At 38.7% G+C, this 25397-nt stretch overlaps 1 protein-coding gene across 5 annotated transcripts in view; it reads right to left on the bottom strand.

Moving 5' to 3' along the window:
* The window catches only part of LOC149181706 (uncharacterized), a 392914-nt gene that overhangs the window by 57365 nt on the left and 310152 nt on the right, over positions 1-25397 (bottom strand). For 4 of the 5 annotated variants that reach the window (XM_089416673.1, XM_089416675.1, XM_089416677.1 and 1 more), the window contains exon 8: positions 16459-16644. The exons of the other annotated variant lie outside the window; for it this stretch is intronic. In XM_089416673.1, the coding sequence (XP_089272799.1) occupies positions 16459-16644 (186 nt within the window). The remainder of the gene's footprint in view (positions 1-16458; positions 16645-25397) is intronic. 5 annotated transcript variants of the gene reach the window in all.

Below are 25397 nucleotides of genomic sequence, written 5' to 3' on the forward strand. Positions count from 1 at the left end.
CAAGACCAAACTCCTTTGTGGAAATATGTTAACAGGGCTGAAACAAGGAGAAGGGCTGGAACCACTAAATTTCATTGCCCCCATTGCAACAATGATTACACAGGTTCATACAGCTGTGCCAGAAAACACCTCTGCGGGAAAAGGCCATGGGATGGAGACAAACAAATAGGAATCAAAACTTGTCTAGCGATGTCAGCAGCAGATAGAGCCAAATACATAAGGGAAGAGGAGGAAGCCCAATACAAATCAAAAAAATCAAGGGGTTTCTTTGAACCAAGCTCACAACCACAAGCACAAAGAACTCCTTCAGCATCCTCCCAAGGCAGTGGATATGCAGGGTCATCATCTTTAAGGCGTAGAACCATATCAGAGTTCCTTGATGAGGGGTGTAGGAATGATGTGGATTCAAAGGTTTACAGGTTTCTCTATGCATGTGGGATACCATTCAATGTTCTTCGCTCACCTTATTGGCACGAAATGATTTCTGCCATAAATGATGCCCCTAAAGGATACAAGAGCCCTGGGTATGACAAGGCAAGAACCGTTGGACTTGATCATGAAAAAGCAAAAATATCACATTCTTTGAATAGAATGACAAGTTCTTGGACTGACCATGTGGTGTCCATTGTATCTGATGGATGGACAAATGTAAAAGGCAAGCCATTGATAAGTGTTCTTGATGTGTCTGTTAGTGGTGCCATCTTTCTAACTGCACATGATTACTCAGACAAGTTCAAGACCGCCATCAACATTGCAGAAGCATTACTTGAAACAATTGACTGTATTGGGCCATACAATGTCATCTAAGTCATCACTGATAATGCTGCTAATTGTAAGGCAACGGGAGCAATTATTGAGGATAAATACCCCAACATATTTTGGTCTGGATGTTTGGTTCACACATTGAACCTTCTGATGCATGATATTGTCAAGAACAAAAATGCACAATACAAATGGATTGGTGATTTGTACAAGAAAGGCAAACAAATGATAAAATTTATTACAAATCATAGCAATACCCATGGCCTTTTCCGCAGTCACTCAAGATTGGAGTTGTTGAAGATTACAAAGACCAGATTTGATAGCTATTACCTCACCTTCAGGCGCCTTTTGAAGGTAAGAGAGTCATTGGCTAGCATGGTATCAAGTCCACATTGGCAGGTATTAAAGGAAAGGGCTACAAATGCCCCTGACAGGCGAGGTTTTGAATTGGTGGAGGAGGCCGCTCTTGATGGTCAGTTTTGCACAAGTGTGAGGCATGTATTGGATTTCACCAAGCTCACTTATCACATGATTCGGTTTGCAGATACAGACAAACTAGTGATTGGCAAGGTGTATGAGCAGATGGATACCATGTTGGGGCAAATAAAAGATATTGTTCATAACAGAGATCCCGACTTGCACAAACTGATTCACGATTGTGTGTGTCAACGGTGGAATAGACTTAATCTTCCACTACATTGCTTGGCGTATATCCTTACGCCAAAATACTACTCTACATCTTGGTTGGGCCAACCTACACCAAGGGGTGGGATTAGGACCAAACCCCATTTAGATCCAAAGGTAACTAGTGGATATTTGCAAGCATTAGAAAAGTTGATACCTGACAGGGAGGAATGTGCAGCTGTGCGCCTTGAAATAGGCAAATACTTCAGTGGCACTGGTTTGTTTGGTAACTTCCATGCAATGGACGACAGAAATAGATTTGATTCTCTCACATGGTGGGAAACATATGGCGGCCAGGGGCTTTTGCCAAAATTGGCAAAAAAAGTTCTTTCACAGGTTGTAAATACTTCCTCTGTAGAGACGTGTTGGAGCACCTACAGCTACATACATAATGTGAAAAGAAACGGACTCAATGAAAACCGAGCAGAAAGCTTGGTTTATGTGCACTACAACTTGAGGTTGTTGAGTCATTATTGTGATCGAGCTTATGAAGATCCCACATATAAAATTTGGGACAATCACCCAGAGGATGACAATTTGGAGGATGGCATTGTACATCTTGAAGAACTGGAAGAGGAACTTATAAGGGATGAAGATGAAGCAGCTGCAGCAGCCATGCCACCTCCACCTCCACCATCCAGTAGCAGTGCTCGAGTTCCGAATCTTGTTCCTTTGTTGTCACCACCTCCATCTACACCCTCACGTGGAGGGCATGTGCCTTCTAGTTCTGGTTGTTGGTCTGTGCGGGAGACTCCTAGAAGACCACCACAACCTGCTTATACTCCTGGAGACTCTCGTGGCAAGGGCCACATGTAGATTTACAGTTTACTTGTCTTTTCTAGTTTCTATTAGACTTTAGCTTTCAACTTTTCATAACTGTTCAGTTTTGAGTCCTTGACTCTTGACTCTTGACTCTTTCATATCATAATGATATTTTTTATAAACAATATATGACTGTGACAATGAAAATTTGAAGTTTGAAGTTGGCAATTATAACTCATTGGTAATGATTGTGAATTATGAATATGATCTATGTTGCGGGGGAGCGCCCCCCCTTCAAACCCGCTCCCAATCCGCACTCCGGGCGGGAGCGGCTTGGGAGTGCGCTCCCGAACGGGAGTGATTTCGAGAGCGCGCTCCCGATAAAAAAAATTGCGCTCCCTGCCATTTTCGGGAGCGTTGTCGGGAGCGTCGCTCCCGGAGCGAAAATTACAGCCCGGGAGCGATCGGGAACGATCGCTCCCGGGCTTTAAAAATTTTCTCGGGGAGCGTTTCGGGCGGCACCGGGAGCGATCGAGCGGAAAAAATTTCCGCGGATGCGAAAAAAAATCAAATTTAAAAAAAAAATGTTTTAAAAGCCCAATGGGCCTAAAAAAAATTCATTATCACTTTAATGAGTTGAGTTTCTTGGAGAGCAAGAGCAAAGGAGCGAGGAGAAGCGAGGAGCAAGGAGCAAGCCTGCAAAGAGATAAGTAACTTAGTAATTTAATTAGTTTAGTTATTTTAATTTAGTTTATTTAGTAAAAAAATCATGAATTTAAATTAAATTAATAAATTAAATTAATTAATCTAAATAAATTAAATTAATTTGCAGATTTAAAAGCCTACAAATATCAAACATCATGGACCTGGCTATATTTCTTGGCATTTTCCTCTTCTTGGTCCCTTTTATGGTTATTATGGTGCTGGAGAGTAGGAAACGAAGGGGCCAAAATGAAGAGGGGGATGAAGAAGCTAGAGAAAGTCGAATTGATGAAAACCCCAGTGAGGAGGAGCTGGAGGAGGGTGAACATGACTCTCAAAAAACTAAACAAGACCAAACCCCATTGTGGAAATATGTTAACAGGGCTGAAACAGGGAGAGGGGCTGGAACCACTAAATTTCATTGCCCCCATTGCAACAATGATTACACAGGTTCATACACCCGTGCCAGAAAACACCTCTATGGGAAAAGGCCATGGGATGGAGACAAACAAATAGGAATCAAAACTTGTTCAGCGGTGTCAGCAGCGGATAGAGCCAAATACATAAGGGAAGAGGAGGAAGCCCAATAAAAATCAAAAAAATCAAGGGGTTTCTTTGTACCAAGCTCACAACCACAAGCACAAAGAACTCCTTCAGCATCCTCCCAAGGCAGTGGATATGCAGGGTCATCATCTTTAAGGTGTAGAACCATATCAGATTTCCTTGATGAGGGGTGTAGGAATGATGTGGATTCAAAGGTTTACATGTTTCTCTATGCATGTGGGATACCATTCAATGTTCTTCACTCACCTTATTGGCACGAAATGGTTTCTGCCATAAATGATGCCCCTAAAGGATACAAGAGCCCTGGGTATGAGAAGGCAAGAACTGTTGGACTTGATCATGAAAAGGCAAAAATATCACTTTCTTTGAATAGAATGACAAGTTCTTGGACTGACCATGGGGTGTCCATTGTATCTGATGGATGGACAAATGTAAAAGGCAAGCCATTGATAAATGTTCTTGCTGTGTCTGTTAGTGGTGCCATCTTTCTAACTGCACATGATTACTCAGACAAGTTCAGGACCGCCATCAACATTGCAGAAGCATTACTTGAAACAATTGACAGTATTGGGCCATACAATGTCATCCAAGTCATCACTGATAATGCTGCTAATTGTAAGGCAGTGGGAGCAATTATTGAGGATAAATACCCCAACATATTTTGGTCTGGATGTTTGGTTCACACATTGAACCTTCTGATGCATGATATTGTCAAGAACAAAAATGCACAATACAAATGGATTGGTGATTTGTGCAAGAAAGGCAAACAAATGATAAAATTTATTACAAATCATAGCAATACCCATGGCCTTTTCCGCAGTCACTCGAGATTGGAGTTGTTGAAGATTGCAAAGACCAGATTTGATAGCTATTACCTCACCTTCAGGCGCCTTTTGAAGGTAAGAGAGTCATTGGCTAGCATGGTATCAAGTCCACATTGGCAGGTATTAAAGGAAAGGGCTACAAATGCAGCTGACAGGCAAGGTTTTGAACTGGTGGAGGAGGCCACTCTTGATGGTCAGTTTTGGACAAGTGTGAGGCAAGTATTGGATTTCACCAAGCCCATTTATCACATGATTCGGTTTGCAGATACAGACAAACCAGTGATTGGCGAGGTGTATGAGCAGATGGATACCATGTTGGGGCAAATAAAAGATATTGTTCATAACAGAGATCCCAACTTGTACAAACTGATTCACAATTGTGTGTGTGAACAGTGGAATAGACTTAATCTTCCACTACATTGCTTGGCGTATATCCTTACGCCAAAATACTACTCTACATCTTGGTTGGGCCAACCTACACCAGGGGGTGGGATTAGGACCAAACCCCATTTAGATCCAGAGGTAACTAGTGGATATTTGCAAGCATTAGAAAAGTTGATACCTGACAGGGAGGAATGTGCAGCTGTGCGCCTTGAAATAGGCAAATACTTCAGTGGCACTGGTTTGTTCGGTAACTTCCATGCAATGGACGACAGAGATAGATTTGATTCTCTCACATGGTGGGAAACATATGGCGGCCATGGACCTTTGACAAAATTGGCAAAAAAAGTTCTTTCACAGGTTGTAAATACTTCTTCTGCAGAGAGGTGTTGGAGCACCTACAGCTACATACATAATGTGGAAAGAAACAGACTCAATGAAAACCGAGCAGAAAGCTTGGTTTATGTGCACTACAACTTGAGGTTGTTGAGTCATTACTGTGAGCGGGCTTATGAGGATCCCACATTTAGAATTTGGGACAATCACCCAGAGGATGACAATTTGGAGGATGGCATTGTACATCTTGAAGAACTGGAAGAGGAACTTATAAGGGATGAAGATGAAGCAGCTGCAGCAGCCATGCCACCTCCACCTCCACCATCTACTGGTAGCAGTGCTCGAGTTCCGAGTCTTGTTCCTTTGCTGTTGCCACCTCCATCTACACCCTCACGTGGAGGTTCTAGTTCTGGTCGTCGGTCTGTGCGGGAGACTCCTAGAAGACCACCACGACCTGCTTATACTCCTGGAGACTCTCGTGGCAAGGGCCACATGTAGATTTACAGTTTACTTGTCTTTTCCACTGTTGATAATATCGGCGATATATCGGCGATATTCGTAAATATCGCGATATTTTCGGCAAAACGATATATCGCCGAGAAAATATCGCGATATTTTCTGTTTTGAAAATATCGCGATATTTTCAAAATATCGGCAAATATCGGAAAATATCGGCAAAATATCGCGATATTTTGAAAATATCGGCAAAATATCGGCTATATTTAAAAATTTGAAAAAATTATTTTTTATGCTTGCCGATATTTGCCGATATTGCCGATAAGATATTTTCCGGACCCTTGCCGATATTTTGCCGATACCGATATTTTCAACACTGGTCTTTTCTAGTTTCTATTAGAATTTAGTTTTCATAACTGTTGAGTTTTGAGTCCTTGACTCTTGACTCTTGACTCTTTCATATCATAATGATATTTTTTGTAAACAATATATGACTGTGAGTCTGTGACAATGAAAATTTGAAGTTGGCAATTATAACTCATTGGTAATGATTGTGAATTATGAATATGATGCTTCGTGAAAGACTAAAGTTGTTTCATTTCATTTCATTATTCATGTTTCATTTTATAACATTTCATTTCATGTTAACAGTTAGAAGTTAGGACTTAGAAATATCTAAGATATTACTTCTTGTAATGGTTAAAATTAGCTTACAAGTACAACTTTGGTGATCAATGATGATAAATGTTATATATTGAATTTTCAATTTTGAAAGCTTGAAGTTGAAACTTTAAGATTGAATTTGATGAATCATGATTCATGAGACTCAATATGTTGCAGTTGTAATATGTATTTTACTAACTTGTGGACATGGTTGATGACGATTATAATTTCTAGATGATTGATGTGATATGGTTCAATGATCAATCTATGTTTTTTTATGTTTTTTATGTCTAATTCATCATTCTACATGTTTTTGTTGACATATATGTATCAAAAATTAAAAAATATAATATATATATCTATATATATATATATATATATATTTTTAAATATCGCTCCAGGATTCGCTCCCAAACCGGGAGCTTCTGAAAATGGTCGCTCCCACTCCCGTTTCCGCTCCCGCTCCCGCTCCCAAGTAACATAGAATATCATGCTTCGTGAAAGACTAAAGTTGGTTCATTTCATTTCATTATTCATGTTTCATTTTATAACATTTCATTTCATGTTAATAGTTAGAAGTTAGGACTTAGAAATATCTAAGATATTACTTTTTGTAATGGTTAAACTTAGCTTACAAGTACAACTTTGGTGATCAATGATGATAAATGTTATATAATAATATATTGAATTTTCAATTTTGAAAGCTTGAAGTTGAAACTTTAAGATTGAATTTGATGAATCATGATTCACGAGACTCAATATGTTGGAGTTGTAATATGTATTTTACTAACTTGTGGACATGGTTGATGAAGATTATAATTTCTAAATGATTGATCATTGATGTGATATGGTTCAATGATCAATCTATGTTTTTTTATGTCTAATTCATCATTCTACATGTTTTTGTTGACATATATGTATCAAAAATTAAAAAATATAAAAAATATATATATTTTTAGAAAATCGCTCCGGGATTTGCTCCCAAACCGGGAGCTTCTGAAAATGGTCGCTCCCGCTCCCAAGTAACATAGCAACAGACCATAGATAAATAGGCAGTCATAAATTGTAGCAAGGTATATACCAGAATACCAGGATCCGCAAATTGTCTTATGCTTAGGAAGTAGTGCATCAAGGGTAGGAATTTGACTTTAAAAATCAACTCCCTCTTAGTTTTGATAAATGAGAGAATTATTCTCTGTTAATGGTTGCACCTGTGATCATGACTTCTTCTAAATATCGAGTTTGTCTACAAACTGATATCATCATAGTTAGATACATCCAGGGATACTATAGCTCCCTCTTAAGCCTTCATCAATCTGCCCCTCTTCTTTAATATGGGACTTTATCATACTACAATTGTATTAGAAAACTTCCTAATCGAAGAAAATTATCATCATGATCCTTCTTTAACCAGGGTGAAGAAATCCTTTTATGAGATCATCTAGACAATCAGCTACTTCATGATTGCTACCAATCCATCATACGAAGGTCCTTTTTATTCAGGCATCACAAAATCTAGGTTTTCCAAGGATCCAACCATTGTTCCTTATGATTATAGGGGCTGCACTAAGTGGCTGGTTCTCTTATAATTGAAAAAAAAGAGACTTTCAGGTTTGCTTATATTGTAACCTTTATTACCAAATTTCAACTGCTTCAAGACTTCCTTTTGATAGATCTAACCAATGTTCCACCAAGTTTCCGGGAAGGGGAAACACGGGAGTGGGGATACGCACAAGGGGGACATATATAAGCAACCCCAAAATTTAGGGAAGTTTTAAGGAAACGGGGGGATGTCATAGTCATAAAAATTATAAATTTATAAATTATTAAAAATTTAATATATAAAAGTAAAAAATTAAATCCCAAAAATATGTCAATAACTAAATAGAAATCTTAATAATTATGAAATGTACATCTAAAGACTAAATATGATTATCATTACTTATTAGACTATTATCATTTATGAATTATCATTTGACATTTTTGCATTGTAAATCTAAAAGTAAATTACTAAAATGAATCCATCATTTGAAATTATGCAATGTTCCTTCAAAATTCATCATTTGGCATGATGCAAGGTGCATCTAAATTAAATTAATAAATTTGTCATTTGACAATTGAAATTATGTAATACACATCAAATTTTCAAAAACAATAAAAAGTAAATTCATCATATGACAATGACATTGACATCTCATTACGTTGAAGTCTAAAATAGCCATAGAAAGCACTAAGCAATGAAATACTATTAAATTTCTCAAAAAGTACTAAATAATATTAATAAATACTAAGTCTTAATTTTTAATATACTTTAAGTTTTGTCCGCTTGGGGTAACTCAATTGGCAATGGCCGTGGAAATGAAGTCTCACCAAACTGGAAGTCTTGGGTTCAAATCTTGTGCTACCCCCCTGATCGGGGTGAGAAGATGGACATGATGAAGATGTAGTCCTACCAAGCTTACAATATATATATATATATATATATATATATATATATATATATATATATTCTAAGTTTTTTATTTTTGTTATTGTTTTTATTTTATTTTTAAATTTTTAATCTTAATATAACTTTATTTATTTATTTATTTTTAATTTTTTTAAGTTTTAACAAGTTTTAAGTTTTAATATAGTTTCATTTTTTTCATATATTTAAATTTGTATTTTATTTTAATGTTTTATAAAAATTATTTGACAAAAAACCCTGCATCCCCTCGATGTCCTCCTGACATCCCCCAGTCCCCTCTACGTCCCCCCGATGTTCCCCCGTCCCCCAGAGTTTCCCCAAGTTTCCCCAAAAAGGGGGCATGGGGGAAACGTTTCCCCGTCCCCAGAGCGTCGGGAGCGTGAGGGCTTTCCCCACCATGTGGAACACATCCCTGTGGAACACTAGATCTGACAACTTCTTCATAGGACCTACTGGAGTAGCTTGCTTCAAATCTGATTATGTCAGGGCTTATGTAATCCTGATTTAGATTCCTGGCCCTCACTAGCACTGATCCTAACATTATCTGCCATGTTTTGGAATCTAGGTAGTTCAGAGAGAACCCAATACGTGCCAAGGATCAAATGCTACAAAAAGATCCAGTGTTGTTACAAAAGGTTATGACAATGGAAAGTTATAAACACTAACTGTAGCTATGCCAATGCTCAACGTCTACTGCAGAAACCCTAGCCACACAACTTTTGACCAATATCACTTGTCATATAGATATATCTGTTATCAACTCAAGCAGTTGTACATCCAATCCACTAACAAAATGATATGTACTGCAATATTGTACTTCCACAAGCGTAACTCTAAATGCCACCAATATGATTGATGCCCAACTGCAGATAGTATCATAGGTTGGCAAACTAATGTGTTGCAACAAACCCTAGCATCAGCATGCTCTGCTTCACAGTACCAATTTTGTCAAGTACCCTCTACTCAACCTCAGTTTTGTCCAATGTTGTGAAAAGCGTGAGGGGGATTAAATCGGCGCCGGGAATGAAGCGGAAAAAATCGGAAAAATCGGGAAAAAAGCAGGAAAAAAGCGTTTGGTACAAAAATATTCATTTTTTTTCATTTTTTTTAATATCTAAACCATCTACAACATAAAATAAATACATTGACACATAAATATGATAAAAAAACTAATATATAAGATGTTTAATATCATTTCTAGCGCTAAAATCACACATAACATTGAATCATGTCCTGAATAGTAAGTCCTGACTCCTGAGTCCCAGCTCAGCCTCAAAATATCAACAAAAAATATGATAATGTATCTCATCATGTCATAATGTCATAGACTCATATACAATAAAATGAAAGTCTAATCCTATTGATTTCCTCTGCCCCTCTTGCGAGAAAATGTCACAGCTTTCCCTTTCCCTCTAGATGTAGATGCTGGTGCCTGTGCTGGTGGAAATGGCAGTGGAGTCTGATGTGCTCTAGAAGCTGAAGAACTAGAAGTATGAGCTACAGGAGGTAGACCACATCCTCTACTGGTGGCAGTGGTAGCCCGGGTAGGCGGTGTCACCTCCTCCTCCTGCTCCTCCTCCTCCTCCTCCTCCCCCTCCACTACATCCTGCACTAACCAATCATCAGCAGAATCCATGAGAGGCCTCTCGGCCTCAACCCTCCATGCAGCAATGGTGTCAATCCCATCCAATGAGATGGCATCCACATCAGGTGTCCTCTCAAGTTGCCTCACCCACAATCGAAGATTGTAGTAGACGTAGACCATGTCATTAAGTCGCTGGGACTCCAACCTGTACAAAGATCATGAAATAATAATTAATAATTAATATTATAAAAAAAATATTGTTTAATGAATTCAAAAATTTATTTGGAAATTTGCAATATTTTAAATGTTTAAGTGTTAACCTGTTGCGCTTCTTGTTGTGTATTTTTTCAAATACACTCCAGTTGCGCTCACATCTTGAGGAGCTGCATGTTTGGCTGAGGATGCGTACGGCAAGCTTTTGCAAAAGGGGTACTCTGCCACCATACATCTTCCACCATGCATCTACAACAAAATTACAAATAAAATTTTAAATAAACATAGGAAAAAAATGGAATTTGAAGAGACAATGAAATTTGAAACAAAGTTACAAACTAAAAAATACCTGGCATTTTAATCGTCCTATCAGTGACAGCCATCTCAAAGCCAAATGTGCCACCTGCCATCTTATATGTCTCAATTTGTTTAGAGATCTCTATACGTTGTTCTGGAGATCGCACCATCTTCTGGACACAGGATAAGAATCCATCCATGATCTCAGCATCAAAATCAAACCCACATGCATAAGAAAATGCAGGGTTCAGGAAAAGCCCAGCAGCATGAATGGGACGATGGAGTGTGTTGTTCCATCGCTCATCAATCACTCCCCATAAAAGGAGTTGTTTCTGAAACCCATCATCTCCCTTATCATCATAGTAGGCCCGAATGGCTTCTTTGGCCCTGTCCATGGCTTCATACAAATAGCCCATTGCGGGCTTCTCACCATCAACCAACCGAAGAACCTTTACCAAAGGTTCAGTAACGGCGCACACCTCCTGCACTCCCACCCAGAAGTCTTCCTGGTATGAAACTAGTCTGCATACGACCTCTCCTTCTGGTTTGCGGCTCATTGACATAGCACGCCACTCCTCTGAAAGAAACATTCTCTTCACATCCCACATAGAATTCACGAGGGATTGAAGAGATATGAAACTCGTGGCAAACCGTGTAATGGCGGGGCGCACCAACTCTTTGTTGTTGGTGAATCTTCTCATCAAGCTAAGCACAGATGTATGATTATATATAAATTTTGTGATGCTTTTTGATGAGTCAACAATATCTTTGACAAAGGGAATTTTCCCTATGTCCTCTAACATCAAATCAATACAATGGGCAGCACAAGGTGTCCAAAATAAAGTAGGATGCCTGTCCATAAGCATTCTACCAGCAGCAACATAATTTGCAACATTGTCCGTTATGACTTGGACAACATGTTGTTCACCCACCTCCAAAATAAACACATCCAGCAAATCACATAAAGTTCTTGCATCTTTGATTTGATGAGATGCATCAACAGATTTGATAAACATAGTCCCCTTGGGACAACTAACCAAGAAGTTTATAAGGGTTCTCCCCTTTTGGTCAGTCCAACCATCTGACATAACAGTGCATCCTGTTTGTGCCCATGATGCCCTAAAATCCTCCAATCTTTGGGTGCAGTCACGCTTTTCATCTTGAAGAATCCGGCCTCTGAAATCATGATAAGAAGGGATTTTGTACCCTGGGCCAACACTGGCAATAGCATCAACAGTAGGTTGGAAAAATGGATTATTCCTTACAATGCTGAAAGGAATATCACTCCAGAGGAGAAATTTTGCCATCAACCTGTCAGCTTGTTCTTTTTCAGTTCTTTTTAGCATTGAACCGATAGATGGTTGTGAACCAGGTGTGGTTCGAGGAACAAAAAATGATGATGCAGCTACCGGATTGACTGATGCTGCAGTAGAACCAGTGCCACTTGGCCCACTTCCTTCAGCTGACCTTTTTAGTTGCCTTTTGAGTTCTTCTTTGGCCTCTCTAGTGTGCTCTAATTCTCCCAATGCTCTCATGGCTCTTTGGATAAGTTCAGGATTTGTATTTATACAGGGCCCCACATCATGTCCAGGGATTTGTGCAAGGTGAAACTTCAACCTGTACACCCCCCCGCGTATCTCCTTTCCACACAACTTGCAATTCAAGTTTTGTCTATCATTCGGAGCTTTAGGTTCACCATATTCCCAGAAAGGATCCAATTTCCTTGGCATGTTTGTTTTTGAATTTTGAATTTGCAAACCTATGGGAAAATAAGGATTAGGAAATAGGAATTTAGGATTACAATTTAGCATTTACAAAATTACAAGTTACAAATTTTCAGAATCCAAAGTTCCAAACCCAAGTTACCCAACCAAATGGCAAATGCCAAAAACAATGAAAAAACATAAACAATGTTTAAAAAAATGAAAAAAATAAAATAAAAAGTTGGTTCCCATAGTCATACCAATTTACCCATCCCAAATCAATGAAAAAATACAAAAAATTCTTTAAAAACAATGAAAACAAAAGGAAAATGGTGCCCATATGAAGTTTCCCAACCAAAAACAATGAAAAACAATGTTTTTAAACAAGGAAAACAAAAAAAAAAATCCACATACCGTTTTTATGGAGAAATTGGTGGTCTCCTCTTGAATTTGTCCTACAAGCACTTAGATTTGCTCACAAACCCTCCAGTTGCTCTCTCCAAGACGTTCTCCTCCTCCTACGCGCACCCACAGCCCAAATGAACAAAAAAAATAAAAAATCGGATTATAAAATCCGCTGCCCCGACACCCTGCGCCTTTTTCCGAAAAAAAGCGCACTTTTTTCGGAAAAAATCGGCAAAAAAAATTTAGCCGCTTTTTTCCCATAAAACGCGCGATTAAATCACCTTAGGGAAAAAAGCGCGACTTTTTGAAAAAGGCGCGATTTAATCTCGCTTTTAACAACACTGGTTCTGTCATATGTCAAAATCAATGGGTCAATAACTGCATCGAGACACTGCTGTATTCAATGTTGTCAATGAGACCTTTTAATGCTACACTTTTTAAAATAAGTATCATGACACTTTCAAATGTTCAAATGATGAAGCCCTAGACCCTGCTGCAATATTGAAACTTCTTTACTGTTGTCAAAAGTGCCGAGAATAATTGCTTGTGATACACCTCCGTCAGCTCATATTTCTGCTTGGGAACCACTTCACGTTGAGGATCAATGTGCAACGTCAATGCAAACTGTAAACCCTAACTCAGAACAACCATATAGATATGTAACCAGCTTACACTGCTGCAACTGCTTTAATGACAGGACCACTCACGTTGGTTTAAACTGTAGGTATTTATACTTGATTCAGATGATCACAAGGAATTGTTACTTCAAGGTATAATCAAGGCCACACAAAAAAAGAAGAAGGAAGCTCAGACTTCAATACATAGATTTGAAATGGTCAAATGTAACCATAGAAAATTTGACCCTGAGCTGGACAGAGAACTATTGTCACTGTAATGAGCCGAAATATTTAGGAACGGAAATATTTGACCTTATAAGATGCTGCATCAGTTTTTATACAGAGCTCATATCATTCCATTAAGTCATTGTATGAATGTTAATTGAAGTCAGCTTGATCTTGAGTAGGTACATATATCAATGCTCAAGGAGATATGCCAAATTTCAAGATGACATTTGCACAAGGCTGCATAGAACTTCAGTTAATGCTCAGTAATACTACTGTAGAAAACAATCTTCAAGTTGGGCCGCAGAACTAAGTGCATAGGAAGAACCCTTGTGACAAGGTTAGTGCCCAAGAGAGGGCCAAAGGTTGCAATCATGCCGCAGTCTTCGAAAAAAACTTTCAGACTGATCCTTTTACACAGAGTAACCTTGACTTGTGTGATTGTTGTTCTTGACATCTTGTTAAGGCCAAGGGCTACAATTCTTCAAGGATCTGCAAGCCAGTTTAAGTGTCCAGACCACAATGTAATGAAACTATGATGCCCCTTTTATCCTTCACTGTCCAATCTGCAGAGAATTAAAAGTCTTGGACCTACGTGAGGTATGTCATTTATGTGACATGGAACTCTTCAATTTTCATTGCACTTCAATGTCAAGAAACAGGACCGAATCAACTGTGATAACCAATGAATCCCAAACTTCTGAATGCAAACAAAAATCCAAACCCTATCTTCGGATATCTTCGCTGTTCAGAAATGTGCAAATGTATAAGCTCAGATGTATCTAAAAGGCTTGGTCTTCTTCAGAATTTAATACCAAGACCTGCACAAGACAAGCAACGAACCCAAATTGCCATAGACGCGAATCAAACAAGACCTTTTCTGTATGATCCAGAATGAGTCCTCGCTACAGGTGCTGATCACTTTCAGATGTGCCCTAGCCGCATGTATTTAGCCACTTTCAGACCTCAGATTAGGTCTTCTAAACATTATGCCCAATCTGAATTCCCTTTCTAAACCAAGAAAATTGTGCCATAAACCAGCTACAATTTTTGTTCCTCATCCATACTTGCACAGGACAAATTTCAGAGGTGGAATAAAGATAGTGTGTTCAGATTGCTTACTCTTTCACTCCTGCTTGGGCTTGTCCTCAACCTAGCTCTGATACCATGTTAAAATTTGAGTTAACATGTTCTTTGCATAGGACAGTTACTTCAGAATTCCATATTAGCCCATTTATCAAACCATTAGCAATCACATGAATTATTATCATTTTGATAGTAACTGAAGAAAGAACATATACAATAATTGACGAAGACAAGCCAAGACAAGAGGACACACTAATATGGCTCAAGCCAGGGAAAAACCCCAAGATGGGGAAAACCCTTCATCAAATCTTCTTATTATTAATATCAATTGTTCAGCAGAGAAAGAGGGAGAAAATACAATTGATAACAAAGAAGCACCCCTGGCAAGTCTTCCGTTCAGCCTTCAAACAATGGCAGTCAAGTTCTGCCTTAGACAAAGCAGCTATAAGAAAGGCTTCTATACTGGGCAGACAAGCATGGTGAAGTAACAGCCATAGATCTGGAACCCAAACTATGAGGCTCCTCCTCAACGTACCCTACAGCTCTTCTGTACCAACCAACACCCCAAACACATGGAAGAAACCCTCTATTCACCTGCACTGTACTAGGAGAAGTTGCTGTTAGGGAAGAGGAGCTTTCCTAGCCCACTTGGACCACAAAACAGACCTTCCAACTTACTGTAGAGGGTGTCCTTACCTGCGACCTTAACAGAGAAAATATAACCCTTAAAATATGCACAGAAATTCCTCTTACCTCTCCGCTAGGCTGCGGCCTAGGTCTGCAAGGAATCCATACCCTTCCAACAGAGATATTTCTCATCCAGCTCAAGCTCCTTGCCTCTTATCTTCCTGCCTCAGAACCACACCAAAAATCACATAGCTAATCCATGTGAGAATGCTCTTATGATGTGTCAAATGAGGTTGAAGGCCACCTAAATATATATAAGTCATTGAGGTCAAGGGACGTGACTATTAGGCTTGTTGAGCTGACATATAGGTGAGGCCGACCTTGTTAATTTTACATGTGAGAAACATAAATTCAAAATCACACTTCTCCTTAACCAAATTTGATGATCTTTAGGTCGTTTTTGTTCCTCTCGAAAAGAGGAATTCAATGCCATAATTATCTTCCCCAAAGGATCTGTCCAAATTGGAATTTGGCCCTAGTTGCCAATTTTAACAAGTATCAAGTGGGAATCCTGCCTTGGCCTTTAAGGAGGAAGTTGGATCTAAAGAAAGGAGGTTTAGACCAAGGTGACAGTGGGCCCTTACCTTATGTGTGTCAATCATAGCAGGTTGCAAGGACCTTTGCAACCCTAATAATTGGATAGGTAATAGTTCCATTTAAAATAAAGCCACAAATTTCAACTCATAAAAGGTCTTCTTAGTTCTACAATGGAACTCGACATGTTTTAACTTTTAATTTATAAAGCCACTAAAATATATCTATCTTCTACGATCTGATTTATGTTTGTAGCTATTAAATTACACAAATGTTTTCATGGAGTTACTGTGATTATGATTTGAATTCTTATTTGCATAATTAAACTAGTAGCCATCTCCCAAGATTAATCCTTTTTTCATGATTTATGCAGCATCAAGTTTTCCTGCTAGGTATGAACAGTTGCAGAAAATGTTTCTTAACAGAACTTGGGCAGTTGAGGAATAACTTAATAAGCAAATTTCCATCAACAAGGTATACTAACAAAGATTGGTAATGAAAGAACCTGAGGCACAACAGTCTGGATTTCTTCAGGAACAGCCTTCATAACCTGTGCTCGCAATTTTGCATTTTCTTTTCCTTTTAGAAGATCCATTTTGTTCACTACCACAACTAGACCACGACCTTCCTCAATGACCCACCGTGCGAGAGAAACTTCTGAATGCTGCATGCTGCTTCTTGCTTTTGATATCTGGACATGTTTTATTACAATTTACACAAGAAATTCAGAGATGAATAAAAAGAGCTGAAAACAAAATAAAGTGCAACTACATGATATCAAAGGGAAGTCAACTCTGAAATCCTTGATCAGGATGCTATTCTCATGCATTTTTTATTGTATAATATTTTGAATTTTCACAAATTATAGACTGTTCTTGAGTATGTTTATAGATCCTTGTATACTGTTTCCTAAGATATTTTCTTAACCAGCTACTTCTCAATAATTTTTAGGAAAAGAATTATTTATAGAAATTGGACATTGGGGAGCATTATGTTATCAATAAAACTTCCTATTCTAGCCTACAGACAGTTTCAGCAGAAAGAGATCATTTGACCATGACTCGGCTACAAGATCTGTCCAATAGTGCACAGCCAGGATCCCCCATCCATGTGGCAGATTGATGCTCATCATCACCGCTTTCCACCCTTGGATGCTAGGAGAGACATTGAGTTATATCTTCTTTGCCAGGTTCCACTGGTTCCTTTCCCTCTTCCTTGTTATAGTTTAATCCTACATTACTTTTCTGACAGATTCCCTTTAATATTTTCCTGCTGCTTCCTATTCAGAAATTTCAATATTTATGTCTTATTTTCGGAGATGTTTTTGCACTCCCTGTGTTCTTGTCTTTCTTTTTACATTTGACAGTCCCATTGGCCAGTCTTGACCACTACTGAACATGAATATGTAATTTAAATTACTTTGTTTCATCCATACCCAGCCACGTTTATCTCTTGTTGGCATGTCAACCATGTTTATGAATGGCTTTCTTATAGACCCTTTAATTTGTATAAGACTTAAGTTCTTCAACTATTCTGCTCCTTAATGATAGGAGATCACATAATATCTTCATAGATATCTTTGCCTCTATTTAAGGATGGATCAATACCATGTTTAATGTTTGAGGTCCAGTTGTTACTAATAATGGACAGAACTCCCAGATCAACTTTCCATAGTCTGCCAACATGTTCCAGAATAGTCACACAGTATGCCATGAAAACTATTACACAGCCATTTGAAATCCTTGAAAGGTATGCAAACTTATAGAGGGCCCTTCCAGTGATTTTGGTATAATTTTTGGAAACAGATCGGACTTTGTAGATAGAATACAACATGGACAGGGATACTCGTCTGGACTCTGGTATAGCAAGGCAACTAACTTTTGCACAGGAAGGATGCCAAAAGAGTTACATAGACATGAGCAAATGCTACTAGATAGATTTTACCTGATATTGAAAAAGTTCAATATTTCATAAAAATAGAGACTAGTCAGTTGGATTTTCTATGCTTTTTAACATTATTCAGATGGCTTCACCATGGCATCCTACAGGCAAAATATAATGCGACAACGGGGAAGTGTGTACCAAAAGCTCAATAAAGGGCTGGCAGTTCAACTTGCAATTTGCCAATTTGGTAGTCATGCCAGAAATTTAGCAGTTGCTTTGCAGCTGAGTTTAGATAGAAATTGCTTTAGATCTAATGCAGCAAAAGATTGAATTTAGGCACACCGCACAATGTTATAAGACAATGAAGAAATATGTAGGTCAACCTTTTGTTGGACATGACTACATGTTAACTACTGACATCAATTACATATATTGCCCTGTTAAATGGCACTGTTACCCACCCAAGTGGGTGACCGAAGGAGAAAACCTTTCTCCAATTCTGTTCAGCTTGCTAGCCAGCAGCCCTATGTGATGTTATGATCCTTGCACCTTAAAATGATAAGAAACCAATAATTACAGTCCTCTTTGAGGGGGAATCCTCCTTTTACAAAGAATACAATGTACAAAAAAATATTTGATAATCCTAAGACTAGGTCTCCTTAGTGTGTATATAGGAGACAAAAGGTACAATTATAATAAAATGGGACATGTTGCCACAAAATCTAGCAGGTCTTGCAGAGGGGCACCCTACAAGGCTAAAACTAAACAAAGTGACAACATACAAGGCTAAAACTAGACCAAGTGACAACAATGGGGTAGTGGCCCACTTTCACCGCAGCCAAAACCCCCCGCTCTTTACGGATTTTCACAGATGGGAGGAGTCTCGATAAGTTAGAAGGTCACCTAACAGCTATTCTAGGATTGAGGTGCAATGTGACTCAAAGAGGTCTTATACAAGAAAGACACAATTTAGGTTCAAGGCTTCAATATAAAGCAATCCGCTATCTTTGCAGAGACCTAGGTCTTGTAATTTGCTATCTTTGTAGAGACCTAGGTTTGAAAGCACAAGACCTAGGTCTCTGCAAAGATAGTAGATTTCTTTATATTGAAGCCTTGAACCTAAATTGTGCCTTTCTTTTATAAGACCTCATTGAGTCCCTTGCACCTCAATCCTAGAATACCTAGTAGGTGACCTTCTAACTTACCGAGACTCCTGCCATCTGTGAAAATTTGTAAAGAGCACGGGGGTTTGGTTGTGGTGAGTGGGCCACTACCCCATTGTTGTCACTTGGTCTAGTTTTAGCCTTGTAGGGTACCCTTCTCCAAGGGCTACTAGATTTTGCAGCAACATTTTTGGCGTCATTGTCAAGGATGATGCGAGTATGTTTCATCGCTAACGACAATATACATCCTTCTCTGGCGACTCCATTGGAAGAATGGAACCCTTGTTCTTAATTGAACTCTAAAATTCAATGCTTGTAGGGTGGAGCAAGCATTTCTCAAGGCATTTTGAATTTACTGTGGCGACCACTCATCTGTTTGCTATGCAAGACTCAAGGCAATGGCTCCTTGGGATTCGCATGAGATGTTCCTTGTTTTGGAATTCAAGGAAATCCCTGGATATCCAAATTAGTGGGATGCAAGTTATATGAAAGATTTCCCAAGATTTGATGGTGATCCTTCTTCGGCTTTACATCATGTTGTCCAGTTCATCAAGTACACTTCAGAGACCAACATGGTTCATGAGGATGTTCTCATGTGGCTCTTCATTAATTCCTTTGGGGATGACCAAAAGGATTGGCTTAAACGATGTAGACCAAAAAGGATCCCCTCTATTAGGGTATTCATTGAAAACTTCCTTAATTATTGGGGACCAATGGGTCAAGGTGCAAATGTCATCCAAGACTTGACTACTGAACTCCAAGAAGAAGGCCTTTCATGCCATAATGAAGAAGTTGAAGAAGATCATTGCCACCTAGAGGAAAGCATCACCCTTCATTCTACTGATGATGGACAACAGGGCGGTGATGAGGAGGAGTACCTTAAGTAAGAGTCATCCCTTGACCATCGACACGACCAACTTGAAAGTGATCTTGGAGATGTCCTAGAGGATCGTTTGCCTGAGGTTGTTCTTCATCGAAATTTCATGAGCTTGATTGTCAAGTTCTCCATTCTTTGGTTACAAGAGAGGATCCAATGGCGCAAGTTGGATTCATTTTCCCCATCCATAACTTGATTTCATGATGCTTGGTTTTCTCATTTTCCCAGCTTTCACCCTTGCCCTTCATCAAGCCAATTTTGCAAAGGAGGAAGTGATTTTTGGTTGCCTTGTACCATAATTACTCATAAGGGCATGTGTTGTTATATTGATCTAATGATATGTTGGTTACATTGGATGTATGAATATACTTACCTCATGCATTGTAGGCTAGTATTGCATGGTAGTGTGGGTGCATAGCATATTTTCTTAACATGCTAATAACACTCATCTCATGTTCTCATATAGATTAGATTATAGTTAGATTAGAATTTACTTTATGTATGGATTTATATTTCATATAAAACATGGGCAATACCCTACACCCAGTGCACATGCTCTCAAACAAGTTTGTTGCAATGTTCCGGTTACAGGTCTGCGTCCCAAGAGATTGTTGGAGTTCTCATGAAATCTCCATTCGAGTACATGGATCATGCGCTCTACAGTGAGCTCATGTCCCATTCGAAACCAGATGTTAGCCACTAAAAGTGGGTGGCCCCATAGAAGAAAATTTTTCTTCTATCATCTCTTCCAATCAGCCAGCCAGCAGTCCCTGACAGCGACCACTAGCCAATGACGATGTGCCATTCATGTCTTTGCCACCTGCATCAATCATATGTTCCTCGCCCTTATAGCAAGAGCACATGTTGGAAGGTGGACTTTTGAACAAAAAGTACTTTATTCATTTTGCAATTGGATGCTTTTGCTTGTTTGTATTTGGGCATTTGACATGGATTACGGGGTAACCTGGAAGAAAGTGAGGGTTTTGTTGATTTTCTAGGGAACATGCTAGAATCAAGTTTTTATTCAACAAATAACTACTTCAATGATCAATTAAACATTAGTTTCACAAGGTATTAAATTCAATATCATTTAGGCAATTATACAGAGGAAAAACATCACCTAATAATCATGAAAAAGCAGTGAAGTAACCATCCAATAATGAGACGAGACACAGAAATTAGGTCTGAGGCCAGGGCAAAACCCATAAGGGGAAAACCAAGAAATGCTTTCCTTATGAGAGAGAGAGAGAGTTCCAGATTCATCAATACAATAGAAATAACCATAATAGGATAATAGCCAAACCAGTAACCAAGATCATGATCAAGTGCCATGTCAAAAACCAAGTGTTATTTTGTTGGATCAAAGATACATGAGACAAAATTGATGTATGGAAATGAGGAGAAATGATCTCCTTTATATAGCCTTCATGTGGGGGTCGAATGGGTGCCTCTAAGGGGCCCAAACGACCTAAAACATTATGAGGCCGACTTGAAATAAATTTGGAGGCAAATTTAAAAATTCAAATTTCCCATTTCTTTCAAAGATGAAAATATCGACCATGGCTACCATATTTTTCAACACTCCCTCTTAGTCAGGGAGGTACTTTTCATTCTCTCTCTCAACATCAATCTTCCCAATCAATCATAGGTCTCACAGCCCATTGCCTAAGGAAGAGATCGCAAATACAAATCTCTCTCTCTCTGTCAGGATCAATCTCCCAAACCAATCATAGGTCTCACAGTGCACAGCCTAAGGGAGAGATCATCAATCTCATCATAAGGAAAGATACTTAGCATCCAACTCATCTCAATGCATCTCCCCGACCACAAGGTCTCACAACACACAACATAAGGGGGGAATTACCAAATCAATGCATCTCTCGAACCACAAGGTCTCACAGCACACAACCTACAGGAGGGATCATCAAATCAATACATCTCCCAGACCGCAAGGTCTCACAGCACACAGCCTACAGGAGGAATCATCAAATCAATACATCTCCCAAACGACAAGATCTCACAGCACACAACCTGCAGGAGGAATAATCAAATCTATACATCTCCCGAACCACGAGGTCTCACAGCACACAGCCTATGGGAGGAACAATCTTCTTGACCAATCCATCGGTCTCACAGTTGTAGCCTAAGGAAGATTTAGGATGCTATGTAATCAATGCTCCCTCTTCAAGAGGATTCTCAGTCATTCCAGTTTCTTCACATAAACATCAGCAACCAATTCAACATCAGACATGTAGCCATGGTGGATATTAGTACTTTATCAAACATTTCAGCAAACAACAACATTCAGTTGTTCATTCAGCTTCAACTGGGGCTTCTCTCATAAACAAGCATCAACAGTTATCAACAGACAATAATAGACTTCAGCAGTGGCTTCTCACAGAAGCAATCATCGACAACCATAGTAGAGTCCAACAGACCATAATTGAATCTAGCAGATAACAATACACTTCAGCAGAAACATATATCATCAGAGAGATCAACGAACCAATCAAAGAATCAACCAAGTCAATATCAGAGTCTTGCAGTTTCTTTAAATCATTCATCAGGGAGATATCAATGGACTTGCAATCCATAGTGCCAAAGATATCACCAGGCTCATACTTTTACAAAAGCAACTCCCTCTTACACAGAAGTCATCTTCATGGAAACATGCTTCAATCAAGTTGATCTTGTCTGCTCCCTCTAAGTATAGAGCCTATCACGAGTCTTCTTGTCATATTGTTCTTCCATCATTCCGATTGCCACACCTTGGCAGTCTCCATTATGTACCTGCAATCCTCACTAGGAGGCTATGGAAGAACAAGAACAACCAAGCAAGCCAAGAGACTCATAATGAAACAATCAATAGAAACAATCAAGATAATACTTATCTTTTGAGAGTGTGTCAACTCCCTCTTGATCTTAGCCTTCTCAGATCGAGTCAATCTCATCACATCATCAAGGAGTCCATACCATCATCAAAGAGTTCACATCATTAAGGAGTCCACATCATCAATGAGTCCATGTCATCAAGGAATCCACATCATCATAAAAGAGTTCACATCATCATTAAGGAGTTCTCATCATCAACAAAGAGTCCTCATTATCATCATCATCATCAATGAGTTCATATTATCAATGAGCCCATATCTTCATCATCATCAAGTAGTCCACATCGTTAAGAAATCATCATCATCATCATCATATCATCACAAAGTCCATGTCATCATCAAGAAGTTGACCATCTCATCACCATTTCATCATCAAATTGTTGGCCTTGTCCATATCACCAAAGAGTTCACATAAAGAATACATATCTATATTATCAAAGGAGTCCATATCATCATTGAAAAATTCATTCAAAGTCCAATCCATATCATCATCAAGGAGTCCTCATCGAGAGTCCTTCATCATCATTAAGGAGTCCACATCAACATCCTCAAGGGGTTCACATCATCATCATCAATATCATCAACGAGTCCACATTATTAACGAGTCCACATCATCAACAAATCCACATCATTATTATCATATATCATTATTAAAAGCCCATATTATTATCATCAAGGAGATCATATTATTAATGAGTCATCAAGTCCATATTATTAAGTCTATATCATCAACAACAAGGAGTCATATATCAATATCATCAAAAGAATCCACATCATTGAGGAGTCCATGTCATTAAGAAGTCCAAATTAATTGTAATAAGGATTTCACGTCATCAATCGAATAGAATGGTCCATAATCCTTTGATTTTCTTCTTCAAACCCTACCTAGGGTTCATGAACAATCCAATGTTAGTGATAATTAAAACAATAAAAGAGATACAAGGTACTTATCCTTTCTGATTAAGACAGCTCCCTCTTGATCTTTAGCCTTCTTGATTCCGACCTGTAAATCAATCTTAACATCAAGATGTCATATCTTTTAGCAATCAATTCATAATCCCAAGATTTTCTCAACCCTTTATATCGAGAAAGGGTCAACAGTGATTGGCTAGGGTTTCTTCATAAGGTGGAAGCAATTTAATCCACAAGCCTTGCCTTTTTGTCTTGATGAGGTTTTAACTCCAAATCCTAATGACTAGGGTTTTCAAACCCCAACGCTTACCTTCATAAAGAGTTCACATCCACATCATCAAGGAGCATCATCATTGAGTCCATATCACAACCAAGAAGTTGACCTTGTCCATATCATTATAAGTTTGACTTCAACTATCATGTCATCACATAATCAGATAGAGTTTCTTCTTTCAAACATAATCAGTTCTCTGATTTGGTCCATTTTCATCTTCGGGCCATAACTATGGTTTACACACGATAAACAGTTCAATGTCAGTAAAAAGAAATACAAGATGCTTATCTTTTGAGCTCATGATAGCTCCCCCTTGATCTTCAATCTTCTTGAATCCAGTCCTACAAGTCAACCTTATCAAGACATCAAAAACTTCTACGAGCAAGGGTTCCCTTTTAAGCAGAAGCAATCCATTCACCCTTGCATTTTATTATTAGTAATGAGAGATTTGACCACAAACCCTCTTGATTTGGGGTAGCATCAGATGTGCTCTAGCCACAAAATTTGGTGGAGAGGCTAAGGCACATGAGATCTCCAATACCCAGAAAGGGTTTGGGCAAATTCTAAACTGTTTGAGAGATATTAAAATAATTAATATTTTTAATGGAGTACCTAAGTCTAAACTTAGGGAAATTAAAATATTAATGTGAATTAATATAAACTGTGTTAGAATGGTCTAAAGGTCATGGATCAAGCCAGATCTAATCTTAGACATTGATTAGGGACTTAATCTCGATCATTGATCTGTCAACGAGAAAAGTATAAGAGGAGGCTTGAGGGTCACTTGGGGAACACACCAAGAGATCAAGATTTCGACTTTCTGGGGATGGGTTTGCTAAGAAAGTTGAGAGAGTGATATGGAGTTGCAGCTGAGGAGCTGCCGGAGTGTTTATCCGGTTTTCAGCCGGAGCATCTGTCTCTGAAGGAGAGGTAATACTGTCGAGATTTTTCTCTGTTGGGTGAGCTGGAGTTGGCACCCAGATTGTATTTTGAAACTGCTTAATAAATCAAACCCTCGGATAGTTCCACCGGTTTTCCCGCATTGGGTTTTTCCGGGGACATTAGTCCAAAATTAACGGTGTCATTTGTGTGCTTGTTTCTGTTTCCTTCAATTGATGATCTGTAATGTGTTGATCATGTACTTGTGTTTATTTTCAGTATTTACATGGTAAATAACTTGTTAATTAATCAGAACAAGTAGGAAGGAATAAATCAGAAAGTACATGGAGGGTTTCTAACTGTTAGACTTAGAAACTTCAACATGGTATCAGAGCATGGTTGCAGATCACAAGAGAACTGAGGACATCAGTTGAGCAGAGCAACAGCAACAGAAAACAGTTGTCCCTAGTGACAGAAGTTGTTCCTAGCAGCAAAACAGCAAGGAAGGGGTGACACAGTGCCTGCGTCATCAAGTTCGGGTCAAGAAGAGGTTGTGCAAAGGCT

Source organism: Pinus tabuliformis, chromosome 3_2 (genome assembly GCF_031772625.1).
Source record: "Pinus tabuliformis cultivar Carrire ecotype Pingquan chromosome 3_2, CPIR1, whole genome shotgun sequence".
NCBI classification, from domain to species: domain Eukaryota; kingdom Viridiplantae; phylum Streptophyta; class Pinopsida; order Pinales; family Pinaceae; genus Pinus; species Pinus tabuliformis.